This window comes from Camarhynchus parvulus, unplaced genomic scaffold, assembly GCF_901933205.1.
Source record: "Camarhynchus parvulus unplaced genomic scaffold, STF_HiC, whole genome shotgun sequence".
Lineage (NCBI taxonomy): Eukaryota > Metazoa > Chordata > Aves > Passeriformes > Thraupidae > Camarhynchus > Camarhynchus parvulus.
Window position 1 is genome coordinate 99557 of NW_022148688.1, and position 12514 is coordinate 112070.

The window sequence follows — 12514 nt, forward strand, 5'->3', positions numbered from 1 at the left end:
AAGATCCTAAAATCGCCCCTAAAATCCCCCAAAATCCACCCGAATAATCTAAAAAAATACCCTAAACCCACCCAAAAATACCCCAAAAATACCCCAAAAATGCCTCCAAACCGTCGCTAAACCGCCAAAAATCTCCCAAATCCTCCCCAAAACCCCAAATATCCCCAAAATCCCCTAAAAACCCCTCCCAAAATGCCCCAAAATCGCCTCAAAAATGCCCCAAAACCCCCCCAGGTCCCGGGGGGAGCCGCTTCTCCCCGCTGTTCCCGTTGCCATGGGAACCGCGCGGTTGCCATGGGAACAGCGCGGGGGGAGAGGGGGAGAGCACAGCGGCGTTGCCATGACGACAGCGGCGCGGAAGGAGGCGGCGCGACCGTGGGAACAGCGTGGTTTCTATGGTAACGGGAGCCGCGGCGCGGAGGGAGGGGCGGAGATTGAGGCAACGGCGGTTGCCATGGGAACGGGAGCGGGCGGTTCCCATAGCAACGGGAACAGCGCGGGGAGCGGGAATCGCGGCCCCCTCCGGGAAAATGGGAATGGGGAGGGGGAGGAGCCCAAAAATGGAACCCCCCCCCCCTCCAAAATTTGGGGACCCCTCCCCAAAAAAGGGACCCGGGGGTGCGACCGACACCGCTGACAAAATTTGGGGTCCCCCCCAACCAAAATTTGGGGTCCCAAGGCCGCAATCGCCTTCCAAAATTTGGGGACACCCCCCAAAAAGGGACCTTCCACCCAAAATTTGGGGTCCCAAGGATGCGATGCCCCATAAATTGGGGACCCCCACCTCAAAAACGGGGTCACTTCAAATTCGGGGGTCCCAAGGGCGCAACCCCCCACCCCCCAAAAAAATTTGGGACCCCCAGAAATGGAACTCCTCAAAAATTTGGGGTCTTAGGAGTGCGGATCGTCCCCCCAAAAAATGGAATCGCCCAAATGTTTGGGGTCTCCCCCCAAAATTTGAGGTCCCAGAGATCCAAACTCCCCCTAAAAATGGAACCTCCCAAAATTTGAAGACCCCTGCCCAAAATTTGGGATCCCAAAGGTGCGACCCCCGTCCAAAAATGGAATGTCCAAAAATTGAGGACCCCTCCCCAAATTTGGGGTCCCAGGGACGCGACCCTCCCCACCAAAAAAATTGAATCATCCAAAAATTGGGAACGCCCTCCCCAAAATTTGGGGTCCCAAAGGTGCGACCCCCACCAAAAAATGGAACTCCAAAAAAAGTGGAATCGCCCAAGATTTGAGGTTTCCCCTCCCCAAAATTTGGAGTCCTAAAGGTGCAAACCCCCCCCACCCAAAAAAAATGGAATCGCCCAAAAATTGGGGACCCCTCCCCAAAACTTGGGGTCCCAAGAGCGCCACAACCCCCTAAAAAAATGGAATCGCCCAAATTCGGGGTTCCCAACCCAAAATTTGGGGTCCCAAGGGTGCGACCCCCCCCCAAAAAATGGAATCGCCCAAATTTGGGGTTCCCCCCTACCCCCAATTGGCTCCAAGCCCCGCCCACAAAGAGGCCCAGGCCCCGCCCCCGAGCTCCAGGCCCCGCCCTCAAAGGGGTCTGGGCCACGCCCACAAATGACCTCAGACCCCGCCCCAATGTCCGCCGGGCCACGCCCACAAATGGACACAGACCACGCCTTCATTGTGCTCCAGGCCACGCCCACAAACGCCTTAGGCCCCGCCCCTTGGCCTCAGGCCCCGCCCACACCCGGAAGTGCCCCCGCGGGGGGGGGGCGGGGGGGGCAAAGGGCGCAGGAGGGGGAGGGGCGCGGCCGCTAATTAGTGAGTGCGGGTTAATTAGGGCGGGAAATGGGGGGGATTGGGGGTGATTGATGGGGTAATTAAGGGGGGAGGGGTTAATTAGGGGGTTTGAGGGTTAATTAGTTGGGTTTGGGGCTTAATTAGGGGTTAATTAGGGGTATTTGGGGGTTAATTAAGGGGGGTGCGGGTTAATTAGGGCGGTTTGGGGTTAATTAGAGGAGTTGTGACTTAATTAGGGGAGTTTGAGGGGTTAATTAGGGGGGGTTGGATTTAATTATGGAGGTTTGAGGGTTAATTTGGGAAATTTATGCGTTAATTAGGGGGATTAATTACATCAAATTGGGAGCTAATTAGGGGCCTTTAGGGGGTAATTAAAGGGGGCTTGGTGTTAATTAGGGCAGTCCGGGGTTAATTAGGGTGGTTTGGGGTTAATTACGGAGCTTTGAGGGTTAATTAGGGAAGTTTCGGGGTTAATTAGCAGGGTTTGAGGGTTAATTAATGGGGTTAATGTGGGGGTTAATTAAGGGGGTGTGGGGGTTAATTAGGAGAATTTCGGGGTTAATTAGAAGCTTTGGGGGTTAATTAAGGGGGTTTGGGGTTAATTAGGACGGGTCGGGGGTTAATTAGTGTTATTGGGGTTAATTAGCGTTCATTTGGGTTAATTAGCGTTCATTTGGGTTGAGCGGGGTGATCGGGCGTTAATTGGTGGTTAATTAGCGTTAATTAGCGTTAATTGGCCCCCAGGCCATGGAGGAGCAGCCGCGGGCTCGGCGCGTGGGGATCCTGGGATACGGAGAGCTCGGTACGGGGATACTGGTTATACTGGTTTGTACTGGTTTGTACTGGTTATACTGGTTTGTACTGGTTTGTACTGGTTTGTACTGGTTATACTGGTTATACTGGTTATACTGGTTATACTGGTTTGTACTGGTTATACTGGTTTGTACTGGTTTATACTGGTTATACTGGTTTATACTGGTTTGTACTGGGTTATACTGGTTTGTACTGGTTATACTGGTTTATACTGGTTTGTACTGGGTTATACTGGTTTGTACTGGGTTATATTGGGATATACTGGGTTATACTGGGTTATACTGGGATGGACTGGGTTATACTGGGATGGACTGGGATATACTGGGATGTACTGGGATATACTGGGTTATACTGGGATGGACTGGGTTATACTGGGATGTACTGGGAAATTCTGGGATGTACTGGGTTATACTGGGATGTACTGGGATATACTGGGTTATACTGGGTTATACTGGGTTATACTGGGTTATACTGGTTATATGGACTGGGGATACTGGTTTATACCAGGATGGACTGGGACAAACTGGTTATACTGGGATATACTGGGTTATACTGGGATGGACTGGTTTGTACTGGGTGATACTGGGTTATACTGGTTTGTACTGGTTATACTGGTTTATATTGGTTATACTGGTTATACTGGGATATACTGGGTTATGCTGGTTTGTACTGGTTTATACTGGGTTATACCGGTTTGTACTGGGATATACTGGGATACGGAAACCTCGGTACTGGGGGATACTGGTTATACTGGGATATACTGGGATATACTGGTTATACTGGTTGGTACTGGGATACGGAAACCTTGGTACTGGGGGATACTGGGATGTACTGGGAGGTACTGGTTTATACTGGGATGTACTGGTTTGTACTGGGTTATACTGGTTTATACTGGGATGTACTGGGTTATACTGGGTTATACTGGCTTACACTGGTTTATACTGGGTTATACTGGTTTGTACTGGGTTATACTGGTTTATACTGGGATGGACTGGTTTATACTGGGATATGGAGAGCTCAGTACTGGGAGGGACAAACTGGGGATACTGGGAGGGGACATTGAGGGGACATTGGGGACATTTGAGACACTGGGACAGACTGGGATGAACTGGGAGGGGACACTGGGGACATTTGGGGACACTGGGGACACACTGGGAGGGACTGGGATGAACTGGGAGGGACTGGGAAGGGACACCGGGGAAACTGGGAGGGGACATTGGGGACACTGAGGGGACATTGAGGGGGGACACTGGGAGGGAACTGGGACAAACTGGGATGGACTGGGGGGAACTGGGAGGGACTGAGAGGGGACATTGGGGACACTGGGAGGTGACAGGGGGAGGTGACAGGGGGGAGGTGACACTGCTGTCCCCAGGGCAGTTCCTGGTGTCGCAGCTGCTGTCCCGCGGTCCGTCCGTCGGTCTGTCCCTGTGTCCCAGGGGGAGGTGACACTGCTGTCCCCGTGTCCCCAGGGCAGTTCCTGGTGTCGCAGCTGCTGTCCCGCGGTCCGTCCGTCGGTCTGTCCCTCGCCTTTGTCTGGGCCCGCCGCTGGGAGGCGCTGGAGGCGCTGCCGCCCGCACTGCGCCTGCGCGACCTGAGCGAGCTGCCGAGCACGTGAGGGACCCGAAATGGCCCCGATTCAACCCAAAAAACGTCCCCAAAAATGTCCCGAATTCACCCCAAAAATGTCCCCAAAAATGTCCCGAATTAACCCAAAAAATGTCCCAAAAAATGTCCCGAATTCACCCCAAAAATGTCCCGGAATTCACCGGAAAACCGCCCAAATTCACCCCAAAAATGTTCCAAAAATGTCCCCAACTCACCCCAAAAATATCAAAAAAATATCCCCAATTCACGCCCAAAATGTCCCAAAATTGTCTGGAATTCACCCCAAAAAGTCCCAAAATTGACCCCAAAAATATCCCAAATTCACCCCAAAAATGTCCCAAAAATGTCCCGAATTCACCCCAAAATATCCTGAATTTAAATATCCCAAATCCATCCCAAAACTGTACAAATTCACCTCAAATCAATCCCCGAATTCACCCCAAAAATGTCCCAAAATATCCCAAATTCCCCCAAAATGTCCCCAGACCCCACAAATTTAACCCCAAAATACCAAAAACCCCCAAATCCCCCGATGTCCCCAAACCCCCAAATGTCCCCAAACCCCACAATGTCCCCAAATGTCCCCAAACCCCCAAATGTCCCCAATGTCCCCAATGTCCCCAATGTCCCCAGTGATGTCCCCAAATCCCCCAAATGTCCCCAATTCCCCCATGTCCCCAAATGTCCCAAACACCCTCAAATGTCCCCAATGTCCCCAATCCCTCCAATGTCCCCAAATCCCCCCAATGTCCCCAATGTCCTCAATGTCCCCGATGTCCCCAAGCCCTTCAATGTCCCCAGTCCTCCCAATCCCCCCGATGTCCCCAATGTCCCCAATGTCCCAAATCCCCCCGATGTCCCCAATCCCTTAATGTCCCCGAATGTCCCCAATGTCCCCGATGTCCCCATCCCTCTGCCGTCCCCACTGTCCCCGCTGATGTCCCCACGGGTGTCCCCAGGGGGGTGGACCTGGTGGTGGAGGTGGCACACCCGTGTGTGACACAGGAGCACGGCGAGGACATCCTGGCACACGCCGACCTCATGGTGACACCGCGGGGACACGGCGGACCTGGCCCCAACGGCCCCAATGTCCCCAATGTCCCCAGTGTCCCCAAACCCCCCCCAATGTCCCTGATGTCCCCAACCCCCCCATTACCCCAATGTCCCCAATGTCCCCAATTCTCCCCCCCCCACCAATGTCCCTGATGTCCCCAAACCCCCCATTACCCCAATGTCCCAAATGTCCCTGATGTCCCCAAACCACCCCAATGTCACCAGGGTCCCCAAATCAACCAATGTCCCCAGTGTCCCCATTCCCCCCAGCGGCCCCAATGTCCCCGAACCCCACAATGTGTCCCCAATGTCCCCAATGTCCCCATTCCCCCCCTTACCCCAATGTCCTGTCCCCGATGTCCCCATTGCCCTCAATGTCCCCAATCCCCCCAATGTCCCCATTCCCCCCAATGTCCCCAATGTTCCCACTGATCCCAATGTCCCCATTCCCCTCAGTGTCCCCATTGTCCTCAATGTCCCCATTCCCCCAATGTCTCCAATGTCCCCAATCCCCCATTGTCCCCAATGCCCCCAATGTCCCCATTACTTCCCAATGTCCCCAATGCCCCTGATGTCCCCAATGTCCCCAATCCCCCCAATGTCCCCAATGTCCCCTGTGCTGTCCCCAGCTGAGGTCCCCCACAGCGCTGGCAGATGTTGTCACCAACCCAAATGTCCCCATTGTCCCCAATGTCCCCATTACCCTCAGTGCCCCCAATGTCCCCAATGTCCCCCCAATGTTCCAATGTCCTCATTGCCCCCATTGTCCCCATTACCCCCATTGTCCCCAATGTCCCCAATGCCCCCATTACCCTCAATGACCCCATTATCCCCAATGTCCCCATTACCTCCAATGTCCCAAATGTCCCCAATGTCCCCCCAATGTTCCAATGTCCCCATTGTCCCCATTGTCCCCATTACCTCCAATGTCCCCCCAATGTCCCCCCAATGTTACAGTGTCCCCATTCCCCCCAATGTCCCCATTCCCCCCATTGTCCCCATTACCCTCAATGCCCCTATTGTCCCCAATGTCCCCAATGTCCCCAATCCCCCCATTGTCCCCATTCCCCCCATTGTCCCCATTACCCTCAATGCCCCTATTGTCCCCAATGTCCCCAATGTCCCCAATCCCCCCATTGTCCCCATTCCCCCCAGTGTCCCCATTCCCCCATTGTCCCCATTACCCCCAATGTCCCCATTACCCCCAATGTCCCCAATGTCCCCAATGTCCCCAGCTGGGGTCCCCCTGTCCCATTACCTCCAATGTCCCCAATGTCCCAATGTCCCCATTGGCCCCAATGTCCCCATTACCTCCATTGTCCCCAATGTCCCCAATGTCCCCATTGCCCCCATTGTCCCCATTACCCCCATTGTCCCCAATGTCCCCAATGTCCCCAATGTCCCCAATGTCCCCCCATTCCCCCCAATGTCCCCATTTCCCTCAATGTCCCCAATGTCCCCATTGTCCCCAATGTCCCCATTACCCTCAATGCCCCCATTGTCCCCAATGTCCCCAATGTTCCAATGTCCCCATTCCCCCCATTGTCCCCATTCCCCCCATTGTCCCCAATGTCCCCAATCTCCCCATTGTCCCCATTGCCCTCAATGTCCCCATTACCCCCAATGTCCCCAATGTCCCCATTACCCCCAATGTCCCCAATGTCCCCAATGTCCCCAGCTGGGGCCCCCTTGTCCCCATGTCGCCATGTCCCCTGTGCGGCCGTGGTCCCCAGTCCCCTGTATGTGCCCCGGGGTGCCCGTGTCCCCGATGGGACATCGCCAGGATGGACAGCGCGGGGACACTGCAGGTGACATTGGGGACATTGGGGTTAATGGGGACATTGGGGGTCCCAGTACACGGGGGATGGGGGATTGGACATTGGGGACACTGATTGGGGTAGGCTTGGGGGGTTGGGACATTGGGGGTTGGGGTTGGGGAATTGGGATACTGGGGACACTGGGGACATTGGGGTTAGTGGGGACATTGGGGGGATTTGGGACATTGGGGACATTGGGGAGATTGGGGACATTGGGGACAGGGACATTGGGGGGAATGGGGACATGGCCAGGATGGACAGTGCGGGGACACTGCAGGTGACACCAGAGGGGACATTGGGGACAATGGGGTTAATGGGGACATTGTGGGGATTGGGGACACTGAGGACAATGGGGACACTGAGGGGATTGGGGACATTGGGGTTAATGGGGACATGGCCAGGATGGACAGCGGGGACACTGCTGGTGACACCAGAGGGGACATTGGGGACAATGGGGACAATGGGGACATTGGGGTGAATGGGGATACTGGGGACACTGGGGTTAATGGGGACATGGCCAGGATGGACAGTGCAGGGACACTGCGGGTGACATTGGGGACAATGGGGTTAATCAGGGTAGTGGGGACATTGAGGACATTGGGGACATTGGGGACACTGGGGACACTGAGGGGATTGGGGACATTGGGGTTAATGGTGACATGGCCAGGATGGACAGCGCGGGGACACTGCTGGTGACATTGGGGACACTGGGGACAATGGGGTTAATCAGGGTAGTGGGGACATTGAGGACATTGGGGAATGGACAATGTAATATTGGGATTGGTTGGTTGTCAATGCGACATGGCCAAGATGGAGCGGGAACTGCGTGACACTGGAGACACTGCTGGGGACATTGGGGACATTGGGGATAATGGGGGTGATGGGGACAATGGGGATAACGGGGACATGGCCAGGATGGACCGCACGGGGACACTGCAGGTGACACCAATGGGGACACTGGGGACACTGCAGGTGACAGCAGAGGGGACACTGGGGACACTGCAGGTCCCTTGAGGCTGTCCCCTGATCGTGTCCTCTTGCTGTGTCCTCTGTCCCCAGAGGTGACAGTGATAATGTCCCCGACTGTCCCCAGAGGTGACAGTGACACTGACACTGACAATGACAATGTCCCTGTGTCCCGCAGGTGCTGAAGGTGACAATGACCAAGGCCCCCGGCAGTTTCCGTGCCCAGGGCTGGCTGTCCCCAAGGGTGGCAGTGACAATGACAGTGACAGTGACAGTGACAATGTCCCTGTGTCCCGCAGGCGCTGAAGGTGACAATGACCAAGTCCCGCCCCGGGCCAGTTTCGTGGTCTGGGGCTGGCTGTCCCCAGGGTGGCGCGCGGGCCGGGCGCGGACAAGGGAGGCGTGCGGGGGGTCCCCCGGCGCTTGTCCCTCGTCCCCAACAACGTCAACACCATGGCGGCGGCGCGGGGGCCTGAGGTGACCCCGGGTGGTCCCCCCCAGGTGTGGCACCTGTGTCACCTCTGTGTGGCACCTGTGTCACCTCTGTGTGCCACCTGTGTGCCACCTGTGTGTCACCTGTGTCACCTGTGTCACCTGTGTGTCACCTCTGTGTGGCACCTGTGTCACCTGTGTCACCTCTGTGTGTCACCTGTGTCACCTGTGTGCCACCTGTATCACCTCCTGTGTGTCACCTGTGTCACCTGTGTCACCTCTGTGTGTTATCTGTGTCACCTCCTGTGTGTCACCTGTGTGCCACCTGTGTGTCACCTGTGTGTCACCTGTGTCACCTCCTGTGTCACCTGTGTCACCTCTGTGTGTCACCTGTGCCACCTGTGTCACCTGTGCCCCCGTGTCCTGTGTACCCCTGTGTGTACCTGTGTTACCTTTGTGTTACCTCGTGCACCCGCCTGTCCAACATTCACTCGTGTCCCCAGGTGTGGCACTGTGCACCTGTGCCTGTGTGTGCCCTGTGCCCTCCTGTGTCCCCTTGTCCCCAACAATGTCACCGCCTGGGCTTCGACGGTGTCACCGCCCGCCTGGTGGCCGACCCCAGGTGTGTCACCTGTGTCACCTGTGTGTGTCACCTGTGTCACCTGTGTGTCACCTGTGTCACCTGTGCCACCTGTGTGTCACCTGTGTGTCACCTGTGTGCCACCTGTGTGTCACCTCCTGTGTCACCTGTGTCACCTCCCGTGTGTCACCTGTGCCACCTGTGTGTCACCTCCTGTGTGCCACCTGTGTGTCACCTGTGTGCCACCTGTGTGCCACCTGTGTGCCACCTGTGTGCCACCTGTGTGTCACCTGTGCCACCTGTGTGTCACCTCCTGTGTGTCACCTGTGTCACCTGTGTGCCACCTCCCGTGTCATCTGTGTGTCATCTGTGTCACCTGTGTGTCATCTGTGCCACCTCCTGTGTGTCACCTGTGTGTCACCTGTGTCACCTCCTGTGTGTCACCTGTGTCACCTGTGCCACCTGTGTGTCACCTCCTGTGTGTCACCTGTGTCACCTCCTGTGTCCCCTTGTCCCCAACAATGTCACCGCCTGGCGCATCGACGGCGTCACCGCCCACCTGGTGGCCGACCCCAGGTGTGGCACCTGTGTCACCTCTGTGTGTCACCTGTGTCACCTGTGTCACCTGTGTGCCACCTTCTGTGTCCCCTTGTGCCCAACAATGTCACTGCCTGCCTGGTGGCCGACCCCAGGTGTGGCACCTGTGTCACCTGTGTGTGTCACCTGTGTGTCACCTGTGTTACCTTCTGTGCCACCTTCTGTGTCCCCTTGTGCCCAAACAATGTACGTGCCTGGTGGCCGACCCAGGTGTGCCACCTGTGTCACCTCCTGTGTGTCACCTGTGTTACCTTCTGTGCCACCTTCTGTGTCCCCTTGTGCCCAACAATGTCACTGCCTGCCTGGTGGCCGACCCCAGGTGTGGCACCTGTGTCACCTGTGTGTGTCACCTGTGTGTCACCTGTGTCATCTCTTGTATGTCACCTGTGTCACCTGTGGCACCTGTGTCACCTGTGCCACCTCCTGTGTCACCTGTGTCACCTCCTGTGTGTCACCTGTGGCCCCTGTGTCACCTGTGTCACCTCCTGTGTCACCTGTATTATCTCTTGTGTCACCTGTGTCACCTCCTGTGCCACCAGTGTCACCTGTGTGCCACCTGTGCTGTGTGTGGCACCTCCTGTGGCACCCCTGTCCCCTCAGCGTCCCTGCAGTGCCACCCCAATGTCCCCAGTTGTCACCCTCAGTGTCCCCAATGTCCCCTCAGTGTCGCTGTCCGTGTCACCCTCAGTGTCCCCAATGTCACCAATGTCCCCTCAATGTCCCCAACTGCCACATCATCGAGGTCCCCAATGTCCCCTCAGTGTCCCCGACTGTCACACCCTCAATGTCCCCTCAGTGTCCCCACTGCCCCTCAGTGTCCCCACTGTCCCCTCAGTGTCCCCAATGTCCCCTCAGTGTCCCCAATGTCCCCCAGTGTCCCCACTGTCCCCTCAGTGTCCCCACTGTCCCCTCAGTGTCCCCAATGTCCCCTCAGTGTCCCCTCAGTGTCCCTGTCAATGTCCCCTCAGTGTCCCCGAATGTCCCCATCCCTCCAATGTCCCCAAGTCTCCCTCAGTGTCCCCATGTCCCCTCAATGTCCCCACTCCCTCAGTGTCCCCAATGTCCCCTCAGTGTCCCCGACTGTCACACATCCCCCTCAGTGTCCTCACTGTCCCCTCAGTGTCCCCACTGTCCCCTCAGTGTCCCTGTCAATGTCCCCTCAGTGTCCCCGACTGTCACATCATCGATGTCGAGGTCACGGCCGTCCCCGAGCGCGGCCGCTCCCTGACCGTCACCAGCACGCGCCGCAACCCCGCCGAGCCCGGCCGCGTCACGGGCAGCGCCACCCGCCACAGCTTCTGGAGCAGCGTGCAGGGTGTGTGACCTCAGCGTCACCCCAGTGTCACCTCAGTGTCACCTGTGCCACCGCTCGGTGTCACCCGTGCCACCTCAGGCCCGCTCACTCCGTCCCCTCCCCGCAGCCTGCACCGGACACGGCGGTTGTGTCAAGCTCTGCTGAGGAGGAACGGCGGAAAAACCCGCGGGGGACAATTTGGGGACGATTTGGGGACGATTTGGGGACATTCTGGGGACAATTTGGGGACAATAAAACCTGGCAAGGCCTGGTGGTGGTGGCGCCCTTCTTGTAATGGCGGCGGTGAAGAGGCGCGATCTGATTGGTGGAGAAACGGCCGGGGAGGAAGGGTTCTCACCGCTGATTGGTTAAGGCGGCGGTGCAAAGCAGCACGGGAGGAAGGTCAAAGCGTTGATTGGTCAAGCGCTGAACAGGGAGGAGGGCGCCGCGTTCTGATTGGTCATGCGTCGCAAAGCACGACGGGAGTTGTAGTTCGCGGGGCCTGAGGGGGCAGAGGCCGCAATGGCCCCGGAGGACGCGCGGGGTGAGGAGGGGGCGGCCCGGCCGGATTTTGGGGGGTGCTGAGGGGTCCTGGGGGTTCTTTCGGGGGTCAGGAAGGGCTCGGGGGGGGTTTGGGGGTCCGGAGGGGATTTGGGGGCGAAGGGAGGCGGAGGCCGCGCTGAGGGCCCGTGAGGGGGGAAGGGCTGGGGAGGCCTGAGGGGATTTTGGGGGATCCCGGGGGGATTTTGGGGGGTCCTGGGGGTTTTGGGGGTGCCAGGAATTTGGGGAGGGGTCTTGGGAGGGGTTTGGGGGGGTTTGGGGGCGTTTCAGGGGTTTTTGGGTGATTTTGGGGCGTCCTGAGGGGATTTGGGGGTGTCAGGAATTTGGGGAGGGGTCTTGAGGGCGATTTGTGGGATTTTTGGCGGGAATTTGAGGGAATTTTGCAGAGAATTTGGGGAGGGGTCTCAGGGTGAGTTGAGAGAATTTGGGGGGGAATTTGAGGAGGGGTCTTGAGGGAAATTTGGGGGAATTTGGGGAGGGGTCTCGTGAGGTGATTTGAGGTAATTTTGGGGGGAATTTAAGACAATTTTGGGGGAATTTGGGGAGGGGTCTCGGGGGAATTTTGGGGGAAATTTTGGGGAAATTTGGGGAGTGGTCTTGGTGGGAGTTTTGGGGGGAATTTGGGGAGGGGTCTTGGGGGGAATTTAAAGGAATTTTTGTGGGAATTTGGGGAGGGGTCTCGGGGTGGATTTGAGGGAGTTTTGGGGAATTTGAGGGAATTTTGTGGGGAATTTGGGGGAGGGGTCTCGGGGGCATTTGGGGAATTTGGGGGGGGTTAATTTGAGGGAGCTTTGGGGGAATTTGGGGAGGGGTCTCGTGAGGTGATTTGAGGGAATTTTGGGGGAATTTGGGGAGGGGTCTCGGGGGAATTTTGGGGGAATATTGGGGAGTGGTCTTGGGGGAATTTGGGGAGGGGTCTCGGGGTGGATTTGAGGGATTTTTGGGGGAATTTGAGGGAATTTTGTGGGGAATGTGGGGAGTGGTCTCGGGGGCATTTGGGGGGCATTTGGGGGAGGGGTCTCGGGGGAATTT

General features: G+C 56.8%; 1 protein-coding gene and 1 long non-coding RNA gene across 2 annotated transcripts; both read left to right on the forward strand.

Moving 5' to 3' along the window:
• Window positions 1-212: 212 nt before the first annotated feature.
• ASPDH (aspartate dehydrogenase domain containing) lies at window positions 213-8499 on the forward strand. The gene is made up of 6 exons (XM_030970782.1): window positions 213-398; window positions 2506-2563; window positions 4047-4188; window positions 5142-5280; window positions 8197-8236; window positions 8318-8499. The coding sequence occupies exons 1-6, from the start codon at window positions 396-398 to the stop codon at window positions 8497-8499; spliced, it is 564 nt and encodes a 187-aa protein (XP_030826642.1). The 5' UTR covers window positions 213-395.
• Window positions 8500-9025: 526 nt separating this feature from the next.
• Window positions 9026-11184, forward strand: LOC115917048. Its single transcript, XR_004061660.1, has 3 exons — window positions 9026-9072; window positions 10791-10942; window positions 11049-11184. It is a non-coding gene; the product is annotated as an uncharacterized LOC115917048 (long non-coding RNA).
• The last annotated feature ends 1330 nt before the right edge of the window (window positions 11185-12514 follow it).